This window comes from Saccostrea cucullata, unplaced genomic scaffold, assembly GCF_032062105.1.
Source record: "Saccostrea cucullata isolate Sc308-1 unplaced genomic scaffold, CSIRO_AGI_Scuc_v1 ctg84, whole genome shotgun sequence".
NCBI lineage: Eukaryota > Metazoa > Mollusca > Bivalvia > Ostreida > Ostreidae > Saccostrea > Saccostrea cuccullata.
The window spans coordinates 171,755-198,069 of record NW_026938747.1 but is presented as its reverse complement, the minus strand read 5'-3'; the positions used below and the strand labels follow the sequence as shown (position 1 = coordinate 198,069).

General features: G+C 31.9%; 1 protein-coding gene across 12 annotated transcripts; it reads right to left on the bottom strand.

Moving 5' to 3' along the window:
- Positions 1 to 1,768: 1,768 nt before the first annotated feature.
- Positions 1,769 to 26,061, bottom strand: LOC134251179 (glutamine--fructose-6-phosphate aminotransferase [isomerizing] 2-like). 12 transcript variants are annotated; one of them, XR_009988684.1, is made up of 23 exons: positions 24,318 to 24,377; positions 21,329 to 21,436; positions 21,059 to 21,157; positions 20,830 to 20,955; positions 20,651 to 20,709; positions 20,426 to 20,554; positions 20,228 to 20,289; positions 19,149 to 19,228; positions 18,716 to 18,739; positions 17,732 to 17,776; positions 13,083 to 13,188; positions 12,430 to 12,593; positions 11,939 to 12,132; positions 11,485 to 11,605; positions 10,923 to 11,080; positions 10,605 to 10,719; positions 10,217 to 10,344; positions 9,634 to 9,762; positions 9,389 to 9,427; positions 7,661 to 7,822; positions 5,366 to 5,423; positions 4,677 to 4,726; positions 1,769 to 1,779 (listed from the first exon to the last, which is right to left on the bottom strand). XR_009988684.1 is itself a non-coding variant. In XM_062733552.1 (22 exons), exons 1-21 carry the CDS (start codon positions 24,346 to 24,348, stop codon positions 4,685 to 4,687), a joined length of 2,121 nt encoding a protein of 706 aa, XP_062589536.1. In that variant the 5' UTR covers positions 24,349 to 24,386; the 3' UTR covers positions 1,769 to 1,779; positions 4,677 to 4,684. The 12 variants fall into 12 exon arrangements, 10 of the variants coding, with proteins under 10 accessions (XP_062589536.1, XP_062589538.1, XP_062589534.1 ...); XR_009988683.1 differs by lacking the exon at positions 7,661 to 7,822 and adding an exon at positions 7,114 to 7,275 and having other exon boundaries at positions 24,318 to 24,363; XM_062733552.1 differs by lacking the exon at positions 5,366 to 5,423 and having other exon boundaries at positions 24,318 to 24,386.
- Between the last annotated feature and the right edge of the window lie 254 nt (positions 26,062 to 26,315).

Here is a 26,315-nt window from a genome sequence, read left to right as displayed (position 1 = left end):
CAAACAACTGAACACGTCCTGGCCAGCCAGTGGACCGATCGTATACTAGGTCACACCCTTGTCAGAAACTTAATCATAAAGGGTCCAACGAGTCTGATCTATGACTTAGTAACAGTGTACAGAAAAAAAAACAAAAATGACTAAGCATGGTTTTACGATTGATAAACTTGAATAAATTACATGTAATTGTAAACTACTTTTAAAATAAACTAGTGCTAATTGTAACGGGGACCGTTACAGATGTTCCCCAAATGCTCCCCAAATCCCTTTTTGCGCCTAATTCCTGTAAGACATTTTACAAAATATGATCAGTATCGAAGGATTTCATCAAAGAATTATAAAAGGTATAATGATATCAACTATATGTCATTTAACGCATTGTACGCGCACGCACGTGCATGTACATGCAAGATGATCATAGCATGTTGTCTAAACAATTAGCATATCTATATATCGTGAGAATAAATAAAAAAATCTTTACAATATAAATTTTAATGTTTTTTAAAAATATTGGTCCTTTTGCGTATTTCGCGCGCGCACTTGCATGAAAGAATGTTCGTGCATTCAATTTTGATAGTACCATTATGTAGGAATCCATGATACCTATTCATATTCTAAATTTTATCCCGTTTCGTTGAAAACTAAGAAAGTTATAGACAATTAAAATATCAGCCAATCAGATTGCAGCACACGTGCATGTGCATGCTTTTCATGATATTTCTTATATACCATGCTGTAGATCTTTATAATGTATAACCATGTTCAAAATTTCAAAGGATTTTGTCGAAAAACAAGAAAGATACTGAGACTTTAGTTTCAGCCAATCAGAGCGAAACGCACGTGCATGCGCGTAAGTTCTTACTATTTTGACCATGTCATCTAATCTATGCTTCTGATATATCTTTATATTATAACTTTCAAAACATTTCATAAAAAAATTAAATAGTTACGTTTATATCAATTATATTGGACATTTCTAGTGTTGCACGTGCGCGCTCTTGCAAGCACACGTGCATGCACATTCTTTCATGACAATTCTTTTATACCAGGCTTTAGATCTCCCTAATGTATGACTATATTCAAAATTTCAAATGATTTTATCAAAAAACAAGAAAGATATCGAGACTTTAGTTTCAGCCAATCAGAGCGAAGCGCACGTGCATGCGCGTGAGATCTTGCAATTTTGAGCATGTCATCTTGTCTATGCTACTAATATATCCTTATATTATGAGTTTCAAAACATTTTATTTAAAATTTAAAAAGTTACGGCAATATTCATTATATTGGTCATTTCACGCGTTGCACGTGCACGCTCTTGCAAGCTCGTGCGCGCAAAATGACCTTCGTTCCGCAAATCTACATAACATGCCTACTGACCCTAAAAAGGTTTCACCTTAGTCAGATGTGTAGTTTACAAGATCATTCGCGGAAAAGATTTTCCCAGGAAGAAGAAAAATAATAATAATAATAATAAGAAACAGAGTAAAAACAATATGTTCCCCAACTTCGTTTGGGGAACATAACTACATGTATAAGGAGTTTATATGTAAAATCTCCAAATCACTCCTTATGCCTCCAAATAATTACAAGATAATACAGGTAAAATCCCTTTCATTGTGGCCCTATTCTACCCCTGAGTGACTGATCTACTATCAATACCTGACAATGCTTCCACATTTTGAACAGTCAAGGCTTTGCTGTTCTTACCATGAATATTTTTTAAAATGTTATTCTTAAAAGTATAACTTTGATCCCCCATTGTGGCATTACCCCAACTCAAATGGGTGGGGTTCATGATTTGAACAAACTTCAATCTATACAACCGGAATATGCTTCCACATAAGTTTCATATTTTCTTGCCAAGTGGGATTTTTAGAAGATGCTATTAATTTTCACAATGATCTCCCCTTAGTAGGAGGTGTGGCCCTCCATTTATTTAAGATTTAACAACTGTTTTGCAATAAAAACTGTAGAAATAAGATGTGTTTGTGAAATACTGATGCCCCCGTATGGCAGCTTATGACAAGGGTTGAAGTTTCTCAAATGCAAATCAAAAAAGTCCAAATTAAAGGTCAAGGTCAAAATTGTTGGTAACCCAAAAAGTTCTTGTCACAGGGAATACATCTGTGGAATATAAAAGTCCTATTTCTACCTGTTCGAAAGTTATGACCAAGGTAAAAGTTTTTTAAAAGTGGATCAAACTCTCAAGGTCAAAAATATATACATTCTGCATACCTAATGAAAGATCTTGCCACAACGAATACACATATGAAGTATGAAAGCCCAAACACCAATAGTTCAAAAGTTATGTCCAAGATTAGTTTGGAATTTTTTTGTAAAACTGGGTCAAAATTCAAGGTTAAGGTCAAGAGGTTAAAATTTGTAGTACCCAAAGAAAGACCTTTCTTTGGGTACCACAAAATTTGAACTCTTGACCTTGGAGTTTGAACCACTTTTACAAAATATTATCACATGTTAACCTTGGTCATAACTTTTGAACAGTTGGTGCCAGGGCTTTCAAACTTCACATGATTGTGTATTCACTGTGACAAGACCTTTCAGTAAGTATAAATATTTTTTTACCTTTTGACCTTGGAGTTTGATCTAGCCATAATTTTTTAACAATTAGAACTAGGGCTTTCATTTTTTCACATTGTATTCCTTGTAACAAGGCCTTTCTTTGGGTACCAACAATTCTGACCTTGACCTTCAGAGTTTGACATGCATTTGAGAAACTTAAACCCTCACCATAAGCTGCCGTACAGGGCATTCGAGTTTCACAAACATTGTTTTTTTTTTTTGAGAGACAAATTATTTGCAACAGTTGTAAGGTATGAAACACAAAATAGAAGAGATGCTAGTGTTTTCTTTTATCCTGTATTTTCCCTCAATGTTTTGTTCACATAGCTAATGCTTAAAACATTTTAGGTTTATTACAGCAGATCCCACATAATAAACATTATATAAGTACTATGATGTTTTAACACAATAGTGATGCATATTCTCCAGAAACCAAAGTCAGATCTAACAACATAATCAGTTTTATCTGAGCCAAGATATAAATAACCTCTAAACGTATTCAATACCCAAGGAAATGTACATCAAAGAAATGAAAAAAAAAAAATCTGAAATGACTACATAGTTGACTGGCTATATTATAACGTAAAATAGATAGTGCACTGTCCAGATTTTGTGTGGTTTTTCTGATTGTCAAACAACCCTGATGGTTCACCTGACTTTGTGAAATACAAATATTAACGTACCGAGATAATGATTGTTCTTTTACAAAAGCTTTCCAACTGGATAAAAAACATGCGATATCCTTTGCCAACTTACTACTGTACAGAGGAAAATTTTCACCCCCATTTTATTTTTGCCCTCATTGTGAATAGGCGAATTCTACGTTATATTGGTAGCTAATAGAAAACTTTCTGGGGGAATTTAAAATGGGGGAAAAATTGTTTGCAAATGTGAAAGGGCGAAAATAACAGTGAGCAAAAATAAACCTGTATACAGTATATAAAATGCATCTAAATTTTCTTAAATTTCCATTTCAGACTAGATTTAGTTACTTCATAAGTTTTGATGAATATGACTAAGCATGGTGATCTGTTGTCATAAGATTGTCTTACTATTAAAAAAAATCTTTTTACAGGATATCTAACAAACATTCTCAAATTCTCCAAAAAATATGTAAGCTCTAGTAAGCCATAAAATCTTATACATGTATTCATATAATGTATGAATTTATTGTGAATAATCCTCTAGAACAAAATAGTCATATAAAACAAAGAAACATCAAAGCTGTCATGTTTAAATCGTAGGTGTAAGGTTTTTTTTGTGAAAAGGTCTATTCAGATCAATAACATTTTGATGTAATATATCAAAGAATTTTATGGTGTGATAAATTTACATAATTTTATCAGGTACATCATACTTTTCTTCATGCATACAAAGGACTTCCATCTCCTTTAATATTAGAAATTTCCATTTTTTCACTTTTTTTGTGAACTTTAACACCTTTTGTTTTCTTTTATGAATCAGTTCTGAAATTCCTATTCAAGAGAAAAGAAGCTGCAGACCTAACAGAAAACAGATTATGCAAATTGTTTGTAAAATATTTGGTTTTCTTAATAATAAGATCTAACAAAAGAATGTAGGAAATAATAAAAGTCTGTCAAAATTCAAAGAAAAGGACAAAAAAGAAATAAGTAAAATACACATATAAAAAACAATAATGGGTAAAATAACAGATACAAATAATCAAGTACATATCCTGTATGTAGTAAAATGAAACAAAAGTAACATAAATTAATCCCAAAAAATCAACAGCATAGGTTACATTGTCTACATAAGTCTGCTCAAAAACCATAATATTAATGTTAAATGCCACAAATTATCTTAACATTATATAATAATATACCGGTTATTAAAATTAAATGACAATTACATTGAATTCTAGACAAATACTGATAGGTGAATCCAGACACTGAATCATTCTTCACAGGCCAGTTCTATTGTCCAAGCTCCATAATGACATCAAATCACAATATAATCAGTGTTTTCTACAGTAATTTACATATTGCAGAGTTTTTGATTATTCATTTTTGGTCCCCCACATTGGCATTAGAAATGTGACCTTGACCTTTGAACTTAAACTCTTTGTGACCAACTGTTTTTCTTCCTAAAATGTATATGTCTTCAATAACCCCCTGGGGTGATCAACCTGAAAATTAACAAGAGACTGATTATGAACAGCGTATTTCTGAAGACTCATGTATTAAATATACACTAGTTCCTAGCTACTGAGCAAGCAATGGCTATGATGTTCTATATGCTTTTTCATCAAACTATTGAATTTGTTCCTTACAACAGTATATGGACATGCTATTAATGACTAAACTTAACTGTGTGTTATTTAAAATTAACCCCTTTATCTGTAGCAGGCAGTCTAGCTAGGTCTTATAACATATTGCAAAAGCCCTGTAGCATGTAACATAGACAAAAATAGCAGAGGTCAAATGAATACAGTATTTAACGATTGGAAAAAGAGGCTTTATTGACAATGAATGGAAATAAAAATCATCATTGCTGAGCATGTCTGATCCTCACCATTCACAGGTTTTTTTAATGAAAAATTTCTAAATTATGCTAGCCAAGCATTTTTCTTCAACATTTTAATTAAAGTAAGGTCATGCCATATTAACATGCATATGGATTTTGATTTAAAAAAAAAAATTGAAATTTTCCCTCGCTAAGAAAGACAGAAATGTTTCCAAAGATTTGACAATTTTTTTTTTTTTTTAATGAAGCACTTAATGAGATGGTTTACGCTAAATACACTCGTAATCGACGTGCTGTGTACCTTTTCATCTCGTTCATTCCACAGTCACACTTTTAGCGAGGTTCCTCGGACAGTCCACCTGTAGTATCAAAAATGTTTAATGCAAAATTGATTCAACTTTTCATTTTAAATAAAAAATTATTTAAAAAGTGATTATTTATCTTTTACTGAAGTTCAGTTTATTATTAATTTTTTTTTTCAGTCAGTAAAATGTATATTGAAATAATGTGTTGATTTTGTCTGAAAACAATGTTAATTTAAAGCTCATCCTCATTTTATTTGTGACTTTAATTAAATCAAGAGGTTACCTTCTTATACTTTCTGAGACTGGGTGTTAGAGAAGGCGATATTTAGATGAACTTCAATTAATTCCCTTAGTAAAGGACAAGACTCTACTGACCTAGGTTCTTTGCTTGAGGTAGGTTTGATTAAAATTAGACAGTTGTTCTAATGATAAACTTAACCATGTGACACAGGCCTTAACCTTTCTTTTCATAAATAAAAACATCCCTTATTATAATATATGGGATATTTTTATTTATGAAAAGAAAGGTTTAAAACGTCAAGTGCCTGTGCACCAAAGGAAAGACAAAGCAATTGAAGTAGAAAAAAAAAGTTAATTCGTTAATGTTAACAGACTTTTCTTTAATTGTATATATGTTTTTTATTGCTAAATAAAATGAATAAAAATAACTTTTCATATATTTTTTTTATTTTTTATATATATAAATTAACCTATGGAAACCGAATTTGATTTATTCACTCTGCACATTTAGTTATCCAAAATGCCTAAGTAAGAACATGAATGTGTGAATTATATTTGTCTTGTCCAAACATGTTTACTTTATAAATAACCCACTATAGTACATGTAAGTGAAAGAGTGTGAGAACAATATAAAATCATAAAGTTAAAATTAATATCACATCAATACAAAACACTCATTGATTATTGATATGTGTGCTTGTAAAACATACATGTAATTCTTAAAATACATGTGATTTATGGGATTTTATAATGGCCTAGCACCTAATTAGATTAACAACAATTCAAATATATATATTTATGACTATACTTAAATTGTCAAATAGATGTAATCTTGCATGTTAACCATTTTCTTAATGTTCGTTCATATCACAGTGCTTTTGTATTATATTGGCTATTGAGGGAATACAAAATTTATGAGTGCTTTGAGTTGCCTTTAAAGAAGAATTCGGATTATTCCTCATCCAATTTTAAATTCCATCACCCACTATCACCAATAAAGCACCAGGGTAGGCATACAGCTGCTAAACCCAGTATGTACTAGCTCTGATTAATGATACATGTATACCTAGCTCCCTATAGGTACCAAGGGGCCTATCATTACTTAAGTTACCTTTGTAATGTATTAGAAAAGTAAGCTGAATAAAGTAACGTAAAACCATTTCTAAGCTTAACCCATAATAAAAAAGAAACATTTGGTGAAATGTGCATGTGTGGAAGGGAAAGAGAAAAATGTTGTGAGAAGAAGGAGAGATGGTAAGAAACAAATTAAATAGCTTCTAATGAAAAATGCAAATAATATTAAAAACAACTTCACAAATTCCTTCATCCTTTTATAAATACTCAAATATCTTCTTTATAAGCTCAGAAAATCAGAGAATATAATAGAAAAAAAGCTCAGTAATAAAAAGCTTTCTTATAAAAATACCCAGAAAATTTTTGGCCATAATTTCCTAAGATTCTGAAAGGTGATAAAAAACAGAACACATGCAGTAACTTCTCTTACGTCATATCCTCTCAGTACGGCTATATGGAACGAGAGCAGCTGCATGGGGATAACGGTGAGCACCCCCTGAAGGCAATCTACAGTCTGGGGGACCTCCACATAATTATATGCATACTTTTGTGTTTCTGTGTCTCCCTTGGTACAAAGTAAAACGGGGCGCCCCTAAAAGGATACCAGTGGTTGAGACGGTGTTAAATATGGACTCACTACACATGCACTGCCCCTTGTAGCCAGCTGACACTAGACAAGCACTACACACAAACAAAATCTGTCTCATCTCAACAAAACTTCATACTGCAGAAAAAACTGCTAAATACGGATAATCAAATATTTTGTTAACTTTTTTTGAACGATTTTTGTTTTTTTTTGGGGGGGGGGTGGCTTTTTCAAAATAAAGTTTGCATGATGAGACAGATTTTGTTAAACAGAAAGGGTCTACAGAGGAAGAATGAGTATATACAAGACAGTACACAGACTCTAAGCATGCAGAGAACAGCAATCTGGTTATGATATCTCTACAGTGGGTCACTGTGTTAACCAGGCTTACATCACATCCTCTCAACTGAGCGATATGCATGGACAGTAACTGCATGGGTATAATGGTTAGGATGCCTTGTAGGCAGTCTATAGTAGACGGAACACCAATAAACTTATTGGCTTGTTGTTGCGTCTCTTTGTCATCGGTATTGCCTAATACTATTGGATTACCCTACAATGAATAATCATGGTTGTCATGACAACATGCAAATTAGTCTGACAGTGCACATGCTTAACAAGACATGTTACAGTAGTTATATATATAATACCACTGGGACAAAAATTCTATATACACTGACAATGAGAAATAAGACAATTTCTAATGAAAGTCTACATCAATTAATTCTTATCTTCCTACATTATCAAAAACATAGTGTCATTGGGCTTCATGCCATAATCTATATTTTATATAATAAAATTTATATTATATATATATATAATAAAATTCAATAGGCTCGGGATGAAACTATTGGCTGAAACTATGATAATTGCTTTTTGTGGACACAATTGGAAGCCAATTCATCAGGAATTTATGACAAGTGCATGATCATGTTTACTATACATGCAGTAATTGAATGTTTATTATAATTGAATGTTAATGAACTATACTGTTATGAATGGAGGCTAATGGAAAAAAAACTATGCAAAAGACTTATTGGTCTCTCCAGCATCAAAAATTCAATTCAGAAAGAAGGAAGCCAAATCAAAGATACAATTTATACCAGAAGCAATTCATAAGCCGTATTAGATGGCCCATAAAAAATTTCAGTCTACTTAAAGCTAAAAAAAATCTGAATTCAAAAATGGTATTTTAGGCCATAATAAAAATATTCCTAGATTCTCATCCCCGCCCGCCCCGATTTTATACTCCCGCCTCGATTTTTTTTATTTCTGTTTTTCTTCGTCTTAATTCTGATCGGGATCGGTATTCATCTACCATTCTACTTTTGTTTTAAATCCCGCGAAAGTCGACATGATTTTGACAGCTGAAATGACGGTTATTGCTGCAATACATGCGTATATATTTTAAACAAGGATCATTGGTTGAAAAAGATTGGTGATGATGTGAAGTAAGAGATAATTGAACCTTTACTATGACTTTTATTCGGGTATTGTAGATAAAATTACACCGATTGACCAGGTCAAAAAAAAATCTGCAAAATTGAAAAAAATAAAAATATAAAATAAAAGCCGCCCGCCCGCCTCGATTTAAAAAAAAATTCGGATGAGAATCCAGCAATTTATTTATTATGGCCTTATCACTAATTTTCATAATAGAAAACAGCAATTCAGTACCAGTGTTCTGCAAAAATAAAAAAAGACAAGAATGAATCTTTTTCTCTGAAATGAAATGGAAGCCAAACAGGATCACAACATGCATATACAGTCATACAGATACAGACATTACATTATATAAAGAAGAACAGGCAAGAGGCTCGCGGTCTGTAGTGCTAGCCTGATGGCAGGGCTACTGTCTGAAAAAGGAATCACTGTAAAATTTTGTTATTAAACATAACTGTACAGTAAATGTATAGTCCTTCTTAGTGAAAAATAACACTTTCGTTAATGATCTGGCACAAAGCAACGACACATCCAATGGACTATAATTTCTATAATAAAAATCTCAGAAAGTCAAAATTTTACTTCATTCACAATTTATAAAAAAAAATCTTTTTCATGTACATAGTTTTCATATTTTTCTATTGATAATGGTTGCTAAGGTAACCAGAATACTTACATGTCTGGCCTTGACCTGCTGCAGAGCATTCATACATTTCTACAAAAACAAAGAATGTTTGTCAAATCTTTAATTCTATTGGTATAAATAACATTTAATTAATACCAAGCAAACATTTCAAGTCCTACATCTCAAAATCCTAATGAAAGAAGATACATGTAATGCCTTAATCATTCCAGTATCTGAGCAAACCAATAGCAAATATTCTATTCGGCAACCAGTTTGGGGGAGTGGTCAATACTTACAGGGTAGACCTTGTCCCTGGTCACGACCATCATGACCGGCATGGCTTTGTCCACCAGGGCCAGGGGGCCGTGCTTCAGCTCTCCTGCTAGGATACCCTCCGAGTGCATGTAGGTCAACTCTTTTATTTTCTACCAAATGAATGTAAATGGGTATGTTACATGTAATTTTCTATCTCATTCATTTAATTTCATTAACATAAAATACAAATTGATTTGTAAATGAGAAAATTTGGAAGCATAATTTTGTTATTAATACTGTGCAAAAGAAATTTGAATTTCCACTATAGGGGTGTAAGAATCGTTGAGTTTAACAATGTCTTTAAAGGCAGGAAGAGGGAGATAACTCAGAGAATATACAATCTTAGTCTTCAGGTAAATGAAGTATCTTTTCAAACTGGTGCCAAAAATTCAAATTTCTGTATTAAATAAATATGGAAACCCCCAAAATTTAAAAATGTGTACAGTATTTTTTGTCTTGGTTAAACAAAAGAGATAAAGTTGTCTGAATTCAATCCATGAAAGTAAACTTTAAAATTATATCAAAATCATGAAGTGTTTTGTGAAGTTTACACTGTGTACTCACCAGAGCTCCCTCCAGACATGTGGCGTAGTTATAGCCCCTCCCCATCACCAGTAAACTCTTCTGTTGGTACAGCTCCCTGGCCAGGGTGTGAACATGTTCATCTGTCTTCAGAACCTCCTTAATTTGATCTACAACCAAAGTAAATCAATACAGAAATACATATTTCTTTACAAAGCCTACATTCGTGTTCATTTATAATAATTTAGCATCTTTTTTTATATTGTGTTAAATTGATTATTTTAAATAAATGCATCCTTGCTCCACAACAAAATTTTCATTTTACAAAAATTTTTCTAAATAGAGTATAAATACACACTTTTGTGCATCCTTATAAGCATTTTTACTACATTTACGTCAAATTCTACACTCAGGCTATTCCAACCCTTACCTGGCAAGTTTTTGAGTCCCTGAATGATTTCATTCCTCCTTTCCTGCATTGAGATTCTGTCCTCACACATTACAAGAGCAAACATCACAAGGGAGATAAACTGACTGGTGTAGGCCTAAAATAAACAAAAGGATTATATCATCAATATCTATGAATAAATGAAAGAAGAGATGAATGCCATTGACACTGTTATATTAAGCACGTAATCCACAACTTGAAGAAAATCCTCATTATTTGTAAAACAAAATACTAAAAATCAAAACTGGGCACCAACGAAATTCTCAGTTACAGTTGTTCCTTCAGGAGTTGGATACATACCTTTGTACTGGCCACTCCGATTTCCGGTCCAGCGTTAATATGTACACCACAATGAGATTCACGACAAATACTACTGCCCACTGTGTTTGTGATTCCCACAATCAATGCCCCCCGCTGTTTACAGTACCGCAGAGCCATCAGAGTGTCTGCTGTCTCACCTGCGAAAGGTAGAAAAGTAAATTACATATCAAAGACATATAATTTTTAAGTCTACAAAAAACATATAGCATGACCATCCCATCTACAAGCTGTAAGCTTTAAAATGATCAGTGTAAGAAAAGCTTATAGACATATATGCAAAGATTATCAACTATTTGTTCTTATCTAAATGGCTGGAAATGACTTATTTCAGTCTTGATTTACCTTGTCTGTCTGTTTGAATGCACTTTGTTTATCAGTGCTTTACTGGTTGATGAAGTCTATGTTACTTTGTCTGTTTGTCTGTATGTATTTTGTCTATCTGTACCTAACTGACTGAAAATGCTATGCTACCTTGTCTGCATGCATTTTGTTTACCTGTTTGCATTGTTTATTTGTCAGTATGTAAGCGATTTCCTCATACCTGACTGGCTGATAAAGAAGCAGACATCATCCCTGAATACGGGCGTTTGTCTGTCTAGGAAGTCACTCGCTAACTCCACCACAACAGGAAGTTCTGTCAGTTCTTCCATCAGCTGCCTTGTCTGCAAACAAAACATTCATCATTTGTGAGAGTTTCTTATTATAAACAAAACATTATTGTTACTTTTCCTTTTACTTAAGATTTATCTGGTCTTCCGTTAATATTGCAATGACAATTTAATTTAGGAGGAGGGCTAAAATAGGCTCTGCCTGCTGCCCAATCCCATTCACTTTATGTGAATAAAATTTTGTATAAATAAATAATTTAAAGGCAGATTTCAAAAAAAGAATGAGAGAAATTATTTTACTTATGGAAAAGTTCAAGATTCTGTACAAATAAGTGGAATGTAATCACAATTATATTAAATCTTCATATTTAAATTTCCAGAACTCACAGCCACTGCACTATGATAGCTCGTCCCGCAAGCTATAAATAGAAGTCTTCGACATCTTCTGATTTCCACCATAAAGTCTTTGATTCCACCCAAAATGACTCGATTTGTGTCAAAGTTCACACGCCCCCTCATCGTGTTCACAACAGACTCTGGCTGCTCAAAGATCTCCTTCTGCATGAAAGAGCTGTAACTTCCTGTAAAACATTTACCAGACTAAGATTAAGGTGTTCTTACCTCAAAACAATTAAGTTCTGACTGAGATTTAATAAAATACAGCGATTCCTGATTTAATTTTACTTTCTTCAAACTTTGAAATAACATTTGCAATTTAGCTTAAACTAGATATAGATTTCCAAAAATATTTGGCAATAAGAAATGCCAAATATCAGCTCAATCAAAATGTATAAAAAGTGCACAAACACTCTTTGTAATCCATCTACCCTTTTTGAAGCACAGCAAGAGAAGAAGTATTATATTGATTGAGTGAGTACCTTTCATAATTTGTTGGATCTCCATTTTGATGGTGGTGACTTCACGTGTCGTTGATTCGTCCAGGGTGCGTTTGATTCGATGAATTGTAAGACAACCATTCTGTACAGCTGCTACATCATCATCCTCCAAAAATATCACCTGATTGGTGTGTTCTATTATTGCACTGAAATTAAGGAAGTGTTCCCAAAAAATTAAATTGTATATCAGATTGACATAAGACTACACTGAGCAATACAATCATAGTTTCTGTCTAAATATAGAATGTTACAATGTGTTCATACATGGGACTGTAAATGAAAAAAAAATTGTTAAAAGATTTTTAAATTCCATTTTACTGTAAAGAATGATTCAATGGGAAATCCTGCCAAAATTATTTATAAAAAGAAGGTAATCGTGTTGAAATGTGAAACTTGATGCCTTGCATCTTTTTTGAATTCTTGAATAGAAAACAGATCTACTGTTGGTATGCTGCTTCAGGTATTACATGTATCACCATTTTCCCAAAAATATATGTAAATACAAAGCTCCTTAGAATCCCCCACTGGATTTTTGTCTCGTATTACTCAAATCATACAATGAGTATATTAAAATTGAAATTTCATATTTATAAATCATACATTGTTAATTTTGTAAGGTTTCACTGATAAATTACCTGGCATCTGAAGCGAAGAAATACTCAACTTCCTTGTTTCCTATTGGATGGAATTCTGTCGTACTGTCCGTGTGGTGCAAGGAAGGGTTCATTAACCCGCGGTGATCTAAATTAAATTATAATCTTTAGTCTTTGAAAAATTGAATAACAAAATACAAATCTGCATGCTTTAACTGAGAAAGTTGTGTGGGGATCCTATTTTTAAATTCTCTTAGAGATTGAAATACACCCCCCTCAATTAACAGCATTTTTTTCTCAAGTCACCTGTGATTAAATCGGATCCAAAGTCCTTGAATCATTTTCAAGATGTTTAAAATAGTTAATCATTCACAGAGAACAAACATTTTTTAGTCAATTCATGCTTCGTATGTTAAGATCAATACTGTAGGTTTTTACTTAAAATTTGCTTAGATCATTTTCAAAAGTATATATGGTGACTGGTCCATTTATTCCACATTCATTATAGAATGCAAGACCTGACCTCACAAGAAAACTCGGCCTAATTAATCTTATGTGAACCACCATATTTTGGGATCAACACACGACAAATAAACCTAGCCCTGCTCTGTGGAGTATGAAGTGAAATGATCCATTCACTTGTGTGTCTATATATTCACACCCAGTAACTATAGCACCATGACTCTTCCACCACTCATATACTTACCATCATCTTCTATTGTCATTTTATAGTTTATCTTTCTACCTCAAAGTTCAGCATTAATATTCAATAAAATTTTTATTCAGCATTTGACTTTTTCTATTTATCTATTAATTATATGCACCTCTTTAAAAAAAAATATTATGCTTATTTATCATCGTTTTACAGAGAATTTGCACTTATAAATATAAATAAGATGCAACATGCATTATACAAGATATATGACCTTTGTATATACATGTATTTTACATTTTATAACTATATGATATATATTCATATACACATGAATACAATATATCCATAGATACAGAAATTTCAACAATGAATTTCAATACAAAATCAAAAGCAATTCTTAACAGTTCATTTTCAATAACTTTTAATCATTTTCATGATATTATTTTTTTTAACTTTATTATTTTTTGTTATTGTTAAAAACTTTCCTTTTTTTAAATCAGCAAATATTATTGCCTTTATAGTTTATACTTGTCTGTCTGTTAGAATTTATATCAATTATTTTTTGCACTTGTAAGCTTTACCCTTCCCAGATAAACAACAAAGTAAAATTTTTAAAAGCCTTATATGTCAATTGTTACTGGTTTAGTAAACTACTTTTATAGATTCTTCTCGTTTACATAAAAATTTTTGAAACTTTTGGAATAAAGTTATCAACATGTAATCAAATAACAAATTAATTGTAAACAAATAAAAAAATAAAAATTGAATTCTACATTATACTTTCTATTATTAGTTAAAAAATTATATAAGGTAAAAAAAAAGTGCTGATACAAATTAAGTACAGCTGTATTAATTGAAGGCACAATTATTAAATCCTCAATTCCTATTAAAAATGTTTAAATTAATTTACAAATACTTGAATTTTTCTCTATGAAGAAACAACTTGTTTGAATGAATAATTTTCAGTTTGACTTACTTTAATTCCTATGTCAAGATTAATTATAAATATCGAAAATTAAATTTAGCATTCTACAAGCAGACTTAATAAGAAATGTTTGGTTCTAGACTTTGCAAGTACCTGATTTTCCAAGACTAGATTTACCTCTTAAGAATTTACATACTATGTACTTATAATTCCTTAAATATTATCCTTGACCAGACATTTTTCTTTATTCAATTTTTTCAACTCTAAATTCTTTCATTTCAGTTAAATGTCTTTTTAAAAGTTTTTAATTGGGGGTGTGGTGGGGGTTGGGGGTAATTTTGTGTTTTAAGGGGCGAGGTGGTAGGGGTGTTAATGTAATTAAAATTCTACAAGTTTTCCCCTCACACTTTGTATTTTGTATAAAGCAGTGCTACATACTACAGTCACTAATAATACTTTAAAAAAAAATATATAATCTTTATATTCTACATATAATTTTAAAATAAGATAGAAAAAATGCTTATTCTGCTGCTGTTGTTTAAGAGAGAAGCCATGCCAGACAGAATTATGAAGCGGCAATGAAATCAATGTTCACTACCTGACGAATCTTTGGCCAGGTCCCCTCCTGCATGCATAAATCACAGCCATCAACATTCTGGGTGCAAGTGTACTTGCACATGCTTACAGATTTAGCTATTGTTAGTATTATTGTACCAGTTACTAATTGTTAATACAAAATGCAACTTTTACTTGGAATTTAGATGAAGACAAAAAAAAAAAAAAAAAAGAATGAATGTTTTTTTTTTCTTCAAGATATAATTTGAGTTATAGCTAACAGGTACTCTCCTGTTGGCTTATATACCCATATTCTCTTCTTTAAGATTTGCTTTATCTACTAAAGATTTAGGTCATTTATTTTGCTTTAACCTTAATTTTATAGTTTTTTTAAACCTCATTTGCTTTCACTATATATAACTTTTTTCCAGGGGAATTTTTCTATTCAGTTTGGCTCTATTTGGACTTCACTCCTTACAACTTTCCCCCATTCTTCCTCTTTGTGTTTTTAAAGCATTAAGTACATAATCCATACAAAAGGTATTTTTACTTCCTTAATTTGAACAAAGAAGGACTAATTACAGATCTACCCCCTGGATCCTTGAAATATTACCCCGGATTCTCAGTTGGCATCTCATAAATTGTATACACGTATATATAACCTTGAAAATATTTAAACTTTTAATGCATACTTTAGGTAATACACTGCTAGTATCTTGGGAAAATCAGGAAGATTTAATTTTGAGTCCCTGCCTTAGGTTCATTATGTTTTTAAAAGAATGCTGTTCACAGACTATGCACTCATGACTGTTTACAAGGTTTTAAAAGCAAGCATGCTCAATTTAATCGATTAGCTATGGAAAATGAGGAAACATAAAGGTCGTACGAGTTATTTATTATATATAGGTAAAGGTCTATTATCTATAAAGCCCAACTTTGACAATCTATCCTCAGACAAATATACAAATATACTTGTGTATTCTAATACACACATTCTTCAAATGCTGATTAATTTACTAATAAAAAAGAATGGTTATAGATATATTGCTTAAAAGTATTAACAACAGCAAATAGCCATATGAAGAGGCATGCAGTATATACCATATATTCTACATGTAATATAAATGTGTATAAATATTTTGAGATTACATCTGCAAAATTAAGAAATACTCATGACAGATTATTTAAAATCTCATTTTAAATTAATTAGTTTCATTATTTCAGAACTGTCATCAGTAGTATGTGAGCATATTAATGCATAATTTAGTATAGTCTTCAAGATATCCGGACCACCAACTATTCATGTGTCATGACAGGGAGCTGGGACAAAACCTTAACGGTCAGTCTTTAATCTGGTAATTAATTCGTTCAAAACAGATATTGAAGAAAATTGAAAAAATACTTGTTAAGTGAAAGGGCCATAATATTTTTACCTTGATGCTGAGAGCAGCTCAGTGTGTTCTATTGCCCTTGGTCATAGCCCTCAGACATAAGAACACACTGAGCCTTTCAAAATATCTCAGTTCCTTTGTTTAATCAGACTGTGATGACGATATAGTCAAAAATGAAAAAAAAATGTGCTGCAACATTCCTCTTATTACTTGTCACTCAGTATGCTCCTTTCTTTCTGCCCTTTACTTCAAGTAATTGCTAAATCTAACACATATTACACATTTTACTTGATTTAAGTGATGTGTAATTAAAATATTTTTTTCTTTATGGCTTAAGGATGCTGAAAAAGTCAAAATATTACAAACTACAAACATTCCCCCTCAAACAAGTATTTTTTTTTTTAAAAAGCATTTAAAACCAGCTACACTCTATAAAACACAATGATTATTAGTGATATATTCATCTGGTTCAACTTTATTTTTAGGTGAAAAAAGACAGAAAAAATGCTTATTCTGCTGCTGTTGTTTAAGAGAAAAGCCATGCCAGACAGAATTATAAAGCGGCAATGAATTCAATGTTCACTACCTGACGAATCTTTGGCCAGGTCCCCTCCTGCATGCATAAATCACAGCCATCAACATTCTAGATATAACTTAATACGTGCTTCATTTATCAGAGATGTTAATTTCATAATGTACAAAAAATATTTTACAGTGTCCTAATTCTACAATTTCAAGCTTGACCCCTCCCACCCTTACTCAGTGATCAGATAAATAATTATTACATCATTCATAAAAATAGAACATGTAAATTCTATGAATATATATACCAATACTACCAGAATAATGTATTACATTTGTATCTAAATTCCCATGAATCTCCTGTACACATGCATTCAGTTTGGATGCAGTTATATTTCGTGCTGATTGTTATATTTTTGTTGTAATACTGTACATACATTAGTACGAGATGCATGCATAACATGTTTTAGACCATATAATCTTTATTTTCAATCTCGATTTTCATTTCATCATCATTATGTCAAACATAATTTTTGCGAGGATTCATTTCTGTGGAGTGAATTAATTTAAATGGAGTGGTATGTAATTTTAAAAAAAAATTTCAAAATAATAACAAAGCCGAAAAATGCAAGCCAGCATTTACCAAAAGGTTGTAGTCTACTAATGTGATCGACCATAGAGGAGCTATCTACAAGAATACATAAATATTAAAATAAGATTGTGAGAAGCAGCGAGGATGTGACTTGTATAGAGGTGGATGATAGTGAGTGGTGGGGGATATGAAGCATAGATTACAAATGTGGCATTTCTGACTAACGAAAATTTAACAGAGCTTCTCTTGCAGTGCTAAATATGTATGTCATTATGTGAACACTACTTTTACTTATACATTTTGTGTCTAACAAAAAAGATTGTCATAAATGAACCTAGTTTTAAAATTCTCTGAATTTTCAAAATATAACATTCAACTCTATTTTCTATATGACGTAGAGAGATACAAGGTCCTGTGTTTCTATGATCTATCTAACTATTTTAAGAACAAGCAAATTATAAATCAAGTTTTTAAAAAAAAAAATTAAGTATCCAAATTCCTTTATGTGTTGTTTGTAAGAATATATCCATTTTGAGCGTTTCTTATGTTACTCTATAGATTATCTTGCCGGTACACAAATTTTCCAAAGCTAAGATATATATACCCAGCCCAAGACAATCTTGGGAAGCAAAATGACATAGAAATGTTGGTGTGAGACAACATTGACTGATACACAAGTCCATTCTCCTTCAATATGTATTTTGACTTCTTTCCTGATGTTCCTCCAAAATAATATCTCATTATTTTACTTTCTATAAGAGAATTTTTGTATTTTTTTTTTTCTTATACCCTTTTTTTGATGAAAATGCAATATTTTCTCATTTTAAAAATGGATTAAAAGAAATTAGCTCAGAAAAAAATGAATGAGTGCTGATCAAAAATCAAATAATTAAGATGAAATGAATTATGTATTAGTAATTTCCATTTCAAAATGATGTGGAGAATGAACCATTTAAATACTTCAAAATAAATATACAAGTACTTATACATGTATATAAGTAATAAATAGCTGTCCATTCTTAGACTAATACAGACCTTTCTTTTCCGAAAGATTTGGCTCTACAATAATTACAATAATAAGCAACAACTTAAAATATTTCTCTTTTTCTTACATAATTTCCAAAATGCTTTTGAATACTTTAAGTAATAGATATGTTGAAGAGAAGCATGTCTGAATACCTAATGTCAGATCGTTTCCGTTGGCTGGTGTTTTGTGTATCATGTGCAATGATTATACAGATTATGGGGTTACCTAATATTGCATGCTTAAATAGGTAGCCTCTAACTTTGAAGTTTCAAGTTTACCTGTACTAACGCCTAAATGCGACTTTTTAAAAAATATTGTATTACAGTGTTCTGTGTTGAGATAACATGTAAGATAATGTGATGATGTTAGAATTTCTCCCCATTATAAGAGGTGAGGTGAGGTGAGGAGTTTTGCTGTACTAATCTTCAGATCTTTGTTTACCTTTGCTGTACAGGATCGGGATGTGGTCTGTTGACAGCTTGGCCTTGCTCTTGACACCAATAACAAGGGGACTGCCTCGCCTGGGGAAAAATCAACAACACAAAATTAACTTCTGATCAACATAAAATACATACAAGACATCAACATACATGGTCTATAAAAGAATATTAAGCTTGTTTAAAAAAAAAATCATCCTTTTTTGGTCCTTCAAGCACTATATAATCATTTGTTCAAATATTTCTGAAGAAGGGGTGTCAAAAAAGACATTTTATCATCCCCTCACAATGGGGTTGGAGGGGATATACCTGTAGTAATGCAATCCTGTGTGTGTGTTTGTATGTGTATCTTAGTTTGTCCTTGTGCAAAATGAAAGTAACATAATCTGCATCTGGATCTATGTCGAATAAAGCCTTGATTTCTAGATATGTTCTTTGCAAGGGGATACTCTGCCTAGCTTGCAGGGTCCTAGCATGTTCAACTTCTTATGAGAATCACAGATACAGAGCATTGAATGTGAATTAGTAAACAAGCTGTTTTAGAAAGAGAGAGAGATACCCCTATACTTTACTACACATATATAGAGGGATTTTAGGGAGCTATGGTAATATGATAACATCCACTACCTCAAACAAGAATTTAATTTGATTTTGGTCTTTAAGAGGTCATTATTTGTGTTCCTCCTGCACAAAGACTACAGTAAACATTCTTATGAACTACTCATATATTTAGAGAATAAAGAAGAGGGGACAATGTAAACAGAACTGGGCCATAAATTAGGCTTACTGTCCTCTTCAGATGACGAATAAACATCTACTAGCCTACATCTACAAAGATCATCTCTATACAAATCAAACAGCACATGGACGTCAATTAATGTACAACTGTCTGTTTATTTTGCATGGACAGTGTCTAGTTTAGCTACTGAGTGGGTGTTTTCTTGTCCTCAGCTAGCATGTAACTAAATATACAGGGCATGTTATCAGATGGTCCATATAAAACACTAGTGACATTCAGATCTGTATTAGTGAAGTCTCCTCTTCAATAATTTATTCCATATCAAAGCTCATTTGATACTATACCTGGTCGATACACATTCTCCTGGGTATTTAGAACTCATGAAAACCAGTGAAAAAGCCCCTTCCTAGGAGAAAAAGTGCACATCTATAGTTTGCAAACAATGAAGAAATTTGATTTGATTTGATTTACTCCTATTATAAAGAAAAGATTTTGAAAAAAAAATCTAAATTTTGTCTACAGGGAGAGACTGGGATCCATACCAGTTGCTGAATGGTGAGTTCCACTAATTCTCTGAAGGAAATGCTGGGGTTTTTGTCGTAGATGTGTTTGACCATTTTTACAATCACTTCTGTGTCTGTCTCGGATTCAAATTCAAATCCCTTAGAGATCTAAGATTTTTGGGAAAAAAAATGATATAACATGGTTTTATAAAAAGAAGAAAAATTAAAAGATACCTGTATCAAGTGCAATATAGGTTTTCTTACCAAGAATGATTTAAGGTCCTTGTAGTTTGTGATGATGCCATTGTGCACAACAAGGAATTCTGAAAATACAGGACCTCTACATCAATATTAATTCATACTTTTATTGTAAGAGAATCATAATAATGGTATTCCATTGGCAGTATATTCATTATTTGTAAATCATTACAATAACTGTGTACCATTGGTGGAGTCGGACCGCTGGGGGTGGCTGTTTGTGGGACTCGGTTCTCCGTGCGTGGCCCAGCGGGTGTGAGCGATCCCTATGTGGATGTCATACTCCTTCTCAAAGTCAAGGTCTGTGCTGTCTATAAATAAAGCAGAAAGGAATTAAAGATTTAAAAAAAATTTTATTTCCCAAAATCTTTACCTAAAGATACATGTGGTACATGTACTTGTGCTTTGACTTACGGGCAATTTCCTCCTGTAGCATTGCTACTTTTCCTTTCTGTTTGATTGTTTTAAGTTCAAAGCCTCCATTTTTTGTATTGGTTCCTTCAAATCCCACTCCTGCAAATAAAATAAATGTAACTATATTTTCTTTGCATTTTACATGTAAAAGGATATAATAACTTACTTCCTGATACTAGTACTTATTCTTAGGTAAACTTCAAATAGCTGAATGAATATCTTTTTTTTCATACGATCAGATTACCTTGTAACTCTGTGACCTTAACCTACCTGCAGAGTCATAACCTCTGTATTCCATTCGCTTCAATCCATTGACAAGGATATCCAATATTTCCTTCCGTTTGGCAGGAACCAGATAGTTTAGGTATGCAAATATTCCTGTAAATATTAACATGATATAAATAAAAATATCAAAGTAAAGAGTTAATTTTCAATATATTGACAGTATATAGGGGGGGGGGATTTAATTTTGAAATCTACTGCATGAATAGGATCATTTCTACACTTTGGATAAAGTAGACAGAAGAAAATTTGTTTCATTTGCACTGAATGATAAAATTGAATGAACATGCACCAAGTAGCCTTAATTGCTAGTGCGAGTTGTGAGTAACATTTTTGTTATCTATTGCACAATGGAATCCAGGACTGGTTTATTTATCTACTTCCTTGTTTCTTTATCAGACATGATGTCATAAACCAATACATTAGATTACAATGACACTTCATTTATACTGACTATGAATGATAAAGATTTACTATGCATTAGAAGTAGAATTAACCATGTCTTCTTAAACTTATTATCCAGTCACCATAGTCACATTGTATGTCACAAAACAAAAGATACTGGGGGAAAAAGCACTGAAATAAAGTTTCAAATTTACTGCATATTGATTGATCCTCTCTCAAATTCACCAATAAATTATGTGACCTGAGTATTTGTGCCTCACGTGAGAAAAAAGTACAACTGACATGTCATTACGGCAACTACTGTTTGTTTTTCCTTTATATTTCTTTTTATGTCAATCTTTTATATGTGTTTATAATTTTTATTACTGAGCAACAATTCTCATTATTAAGCAACAATTTTATTATTGATCAATACCAAAGGTCCTAAACAAAGTGGCTAGATCTTTATAAATGATACGAGTCTTGTGTTAAATAAAATAGGGAAGATTTCTTTTACTTTATAGACCAGCTGTTGAAAGATTGATCTTTGATCATGTCCTATGTACAATATAAAGTGACTACATTGATCATCCCTGTGTATTGTCATCATCATATTTTATAATTACACGTAAGAAAGTTTTATCCACATCAATTTCTCTAATCCTTCATTTTTTCTCCTCTCTCTGAATACTGAATCTTAACATCTGTCTGCTAAATCAGCTTTTACATACACTTACCTGTATTGTCAAGTAATTAATTAGGAATCACCTGAAGACTGTATATTAACAGACACTGTCAAAACTTTCTTAACAGTTTACTAATCTGATAATAATAATTGTTACATTTATAATAGAAAGAAGTTCGAATAAAGAACAAAATAAATTAAACAATCAAATTTACTCTTGTAACAATCTTAACTGTTTCATGAGAATTTATACATTCAATTAAGTTTTTACACTGACAATCCTGCTCCATTACGTAAACGTATATTTTATCAGTCATTAATGTCTTGAGTGATCAGTTTTACGTAATTTGTTTAGATTGTTTTAAGCTGCTCCCTCATTGACGAAATCAGAAATAGCACCGTCCTTAACTACAGTGCTATTAATTATGACCCACACCCTTAATTAACTGTGTTTATTATTCATGAATTACAAGAGTTACAGAATACAATGCACAGGTACGATCAGGTGCCTCATGTTTACGTGCAACTTAAGACATAAATTTTCAATTCTATGCATCATCTTTTTTTAAGGGACATGCAGGCATTGAATTCTTTTCATCCCTTTTCCCCCATGTATATAATTCTAAATTTAAGACACAAATAACACAGTTCCCATTCTAGTAAAATTCACAAAAGCATGCAGATAAATAATTCTGAGAAAAAGTTAAATAAAGAGACGCTTTAACATGCAGATAGACAATAAGACATTCCCATGAGATAATCTTTTATGCAGTAAACTGGGTACTTCAGGTCTTATCTTTTTTCTTGGAAAATGATACAGTGGGTTTTAACAAGAATGAGGTGTCCCATGCACTGAGAGGATCAACTTCAAGGCTATTATATAATGCCATGAATAGTTTGTCTCACAACATTTTGGGAGAGAGTACAGCTTTTTTAATCAAAGAATAGGTAGAAGTACATGTACATTGTGATATCAAGAATATGATTCAAATGATCAAATCATGCGTATTTCGATGCCTCATTTATAATTTTAATCAAAAAGTACTCATACAGATGACAAGCAACTGCTTCACACTTTAAGAGAACAAGCATGTACACATCTTACAAACTCTTATACAAACACAGTAATGTGTATTCTCTCCCTGCCCTATTTGACATATTCCCTGTAAATTAATATGGCCACTGTGATGGGTCTTCAGATTAAATATTTACTCAATGTTGTAAGGGTGTTTGAACAGAGGAGGTGGTTAATCGCATGTCTTCACTGTACAAAGAGAATTTCTATCTTATGTACTGACTGATAATGACATCAACTAAAGTGTAAAGTCAATACATGTAATTAAATAAAAAATCTATGATGAAAAGAAATTTAAAAAGCTGCATGCACTTAACAAAACAGTAAATAGTTAACATTTTGCTATCGGCAGAACATAGGTGTCAAAAGCAAATTGGAAGTGGGGGCTAAACCAACAAAAAAAAGGTAAACCCCAATTTTCAATGCCTATATTATGTCTATGTTTGCAAAAAAAGTGGGAGGGGCTAAGTCCTCCCTCCAGCCCCCCGGTTCCGATGCCTATGCAGAAATAGATATTTATACAGATACAGTATAGGCATGTCCCAAACTATCTCCCATAAAGATGATAAAACTGAAAATCTCTGGAAATGTGCACAATTGTATACATTCTAATAAAATAATTCTGAATTTTCAGAATTTTATTTTTCGCATAAATCTCAAAATTAACTAAAATATGGTGTTCAGTGACAAAACTATTCAAATGTGCTGCTCAGTGCAAAAATTGGACCAAAATAGGTGTCCAGTCATAACATTAAAAAAATTGTGGTGTTACATCACAAAAATTGAAAAGACTACCTCTATATATACTGTAATTTCAAATATTCTAGACTAACCTCCATCAATCAATGGTGTCATAGCTTCCATATTTATTTTTCACAAATTATATATAAGCCTGATTTTTCTTTTTTTTTCTTTCTAAAGAGAATTATTTTACTAATTTCTCTGGTGTTCAGTCTCCTTGAACAACTTTCACAGTCTAAGTCAACTTATTTTTCAAATCACCTCAAAATTAACAAAGTGATTAAACTGCTTTATTTTTTTAAATGTGTGATTTAGGTCAGAACTGCACCAACCACTTTAAACTTCCTAGTAGACCAAAGTCAAGCCTGAAGAACTGCCTGATTTAATTTCAAAGACTTCTATTTATAGCCACTACCAGGAAGAGGATTTCTGTCACAAAAGAATTTACCTATACATGCCTATCCACTATTATAACAGTAGCCAGGGATTAAGTTTCAGGGCTGTCAGACTAGGGTTTTTCCTCAATTCTAGACAATCCCTACTTCACAAACATTCATATTCAAGCCAGATAAGAGATATTAATTGCCAAAAAGAAAGTAGAATATATATATTATATTTAACCTCGACTTACATATTTCAATTTTACTTAAATACAATGAAGAATGAAATGGTGTTACTCCTTGTTAAATTTCTAATTGGTCCATTAGAAAGATTTTATATCAAATAATTGGCACACTAAGAAAACTGAATCCAAACATGCTTTTCAAACTTGAGTTAATACCACCTAAACAATAAAAGTTTTAGTTGATTATGTCAGATTTTCAGCCTTGAGTCATTATGTTTAATGACAATCTTAAAATGAAAGTTTTATGACTTACACTAATAGAATCGATTTTAATATCAAACTTAAGAGCCCCTGTTTCTTTTTAAGATATGATACTTATATCACATAAAATAAAAAATTTTAATTAGATTTGATTGCGCAGGTTTTTTTTTCTCTATGCAGCTCTTGCTGATCTTTTGATGACATTTTTTTTTTCATTTTAAGCTATTTAATGCAATTTTGATATATAACACTTCAAAAATCATTTCCATTCCTCACAATCCAACAATATAGCTGGTCTGGAAATACATAATTATAAAGCAACTTCATTTCTAGATGTTTGTGATAGTGTAATGATTCTGAAATATTTCATCACCATAACCATGATAACGATGAATTAAAATCAGTTTGGCATGCCATCGCAGTTACAATATGCTTGACTTCAAAAAACTTACATTTAAGAGCTCCACAATATGGCTTATATCACATAAAAATCATCATTTTCACAATCAAACAATATAGAAATTCAAATTCATTTCTAGTGAATTTGTATATTCATTTATTTTAAAATCAGTTTGGCAATAATGTTATATGTTTTCATTTGAAATTCATGTGAATTTGTATATTCATTTATTTTATAATAATGTTATATGTTACATGATGTCTGGTGCATCATCTTGTTTCGTGTGCTTTTAAATTTTTAAGAGCGAATTAACAATTTTTAACAATGCTTCAACGAAGATTATACACCATAAAACAAATTTCCCTTTTGCAATGGCTAAAAAAGTAGATAAAACAAATCTCTAAGCTTACCACACATGTTGTCTGTTGCTGCTCTCACTGGTAAACAACGCCACGTTTGTGGAAACCCCCTTATATCACTGCAGGCCGCTTATATCACTTCCGTCAATATATGCGTTTTTCTTTAGAATGTCTCTTTTCAAATGTGGTAGTTTAATATGTTCATTTGTTTATCAAGATATGGCATAAACTTGGGACCATTGATGTAAATCAGGGCGTAACGTATTCAGAGAGGCACCTGTCAAAAACGGTGCGTTCAGTTGTCAATAACTTGTTCTGTTTATGTTCGGGTCCATGATTCGCAGAACAAAAGGTCCACAAACTATGCAACGTTCAATGGTCCAGCTATCCATAAAAAAGATCTTTTACCGGAGTAAACATTTTTCTCACTTTATGTCCTAAGGGCTCATGATTTTTGTTTGTTTGTTATGTTCTGTGTTTGTTGATGAAGTTTTGTTTGCAACAC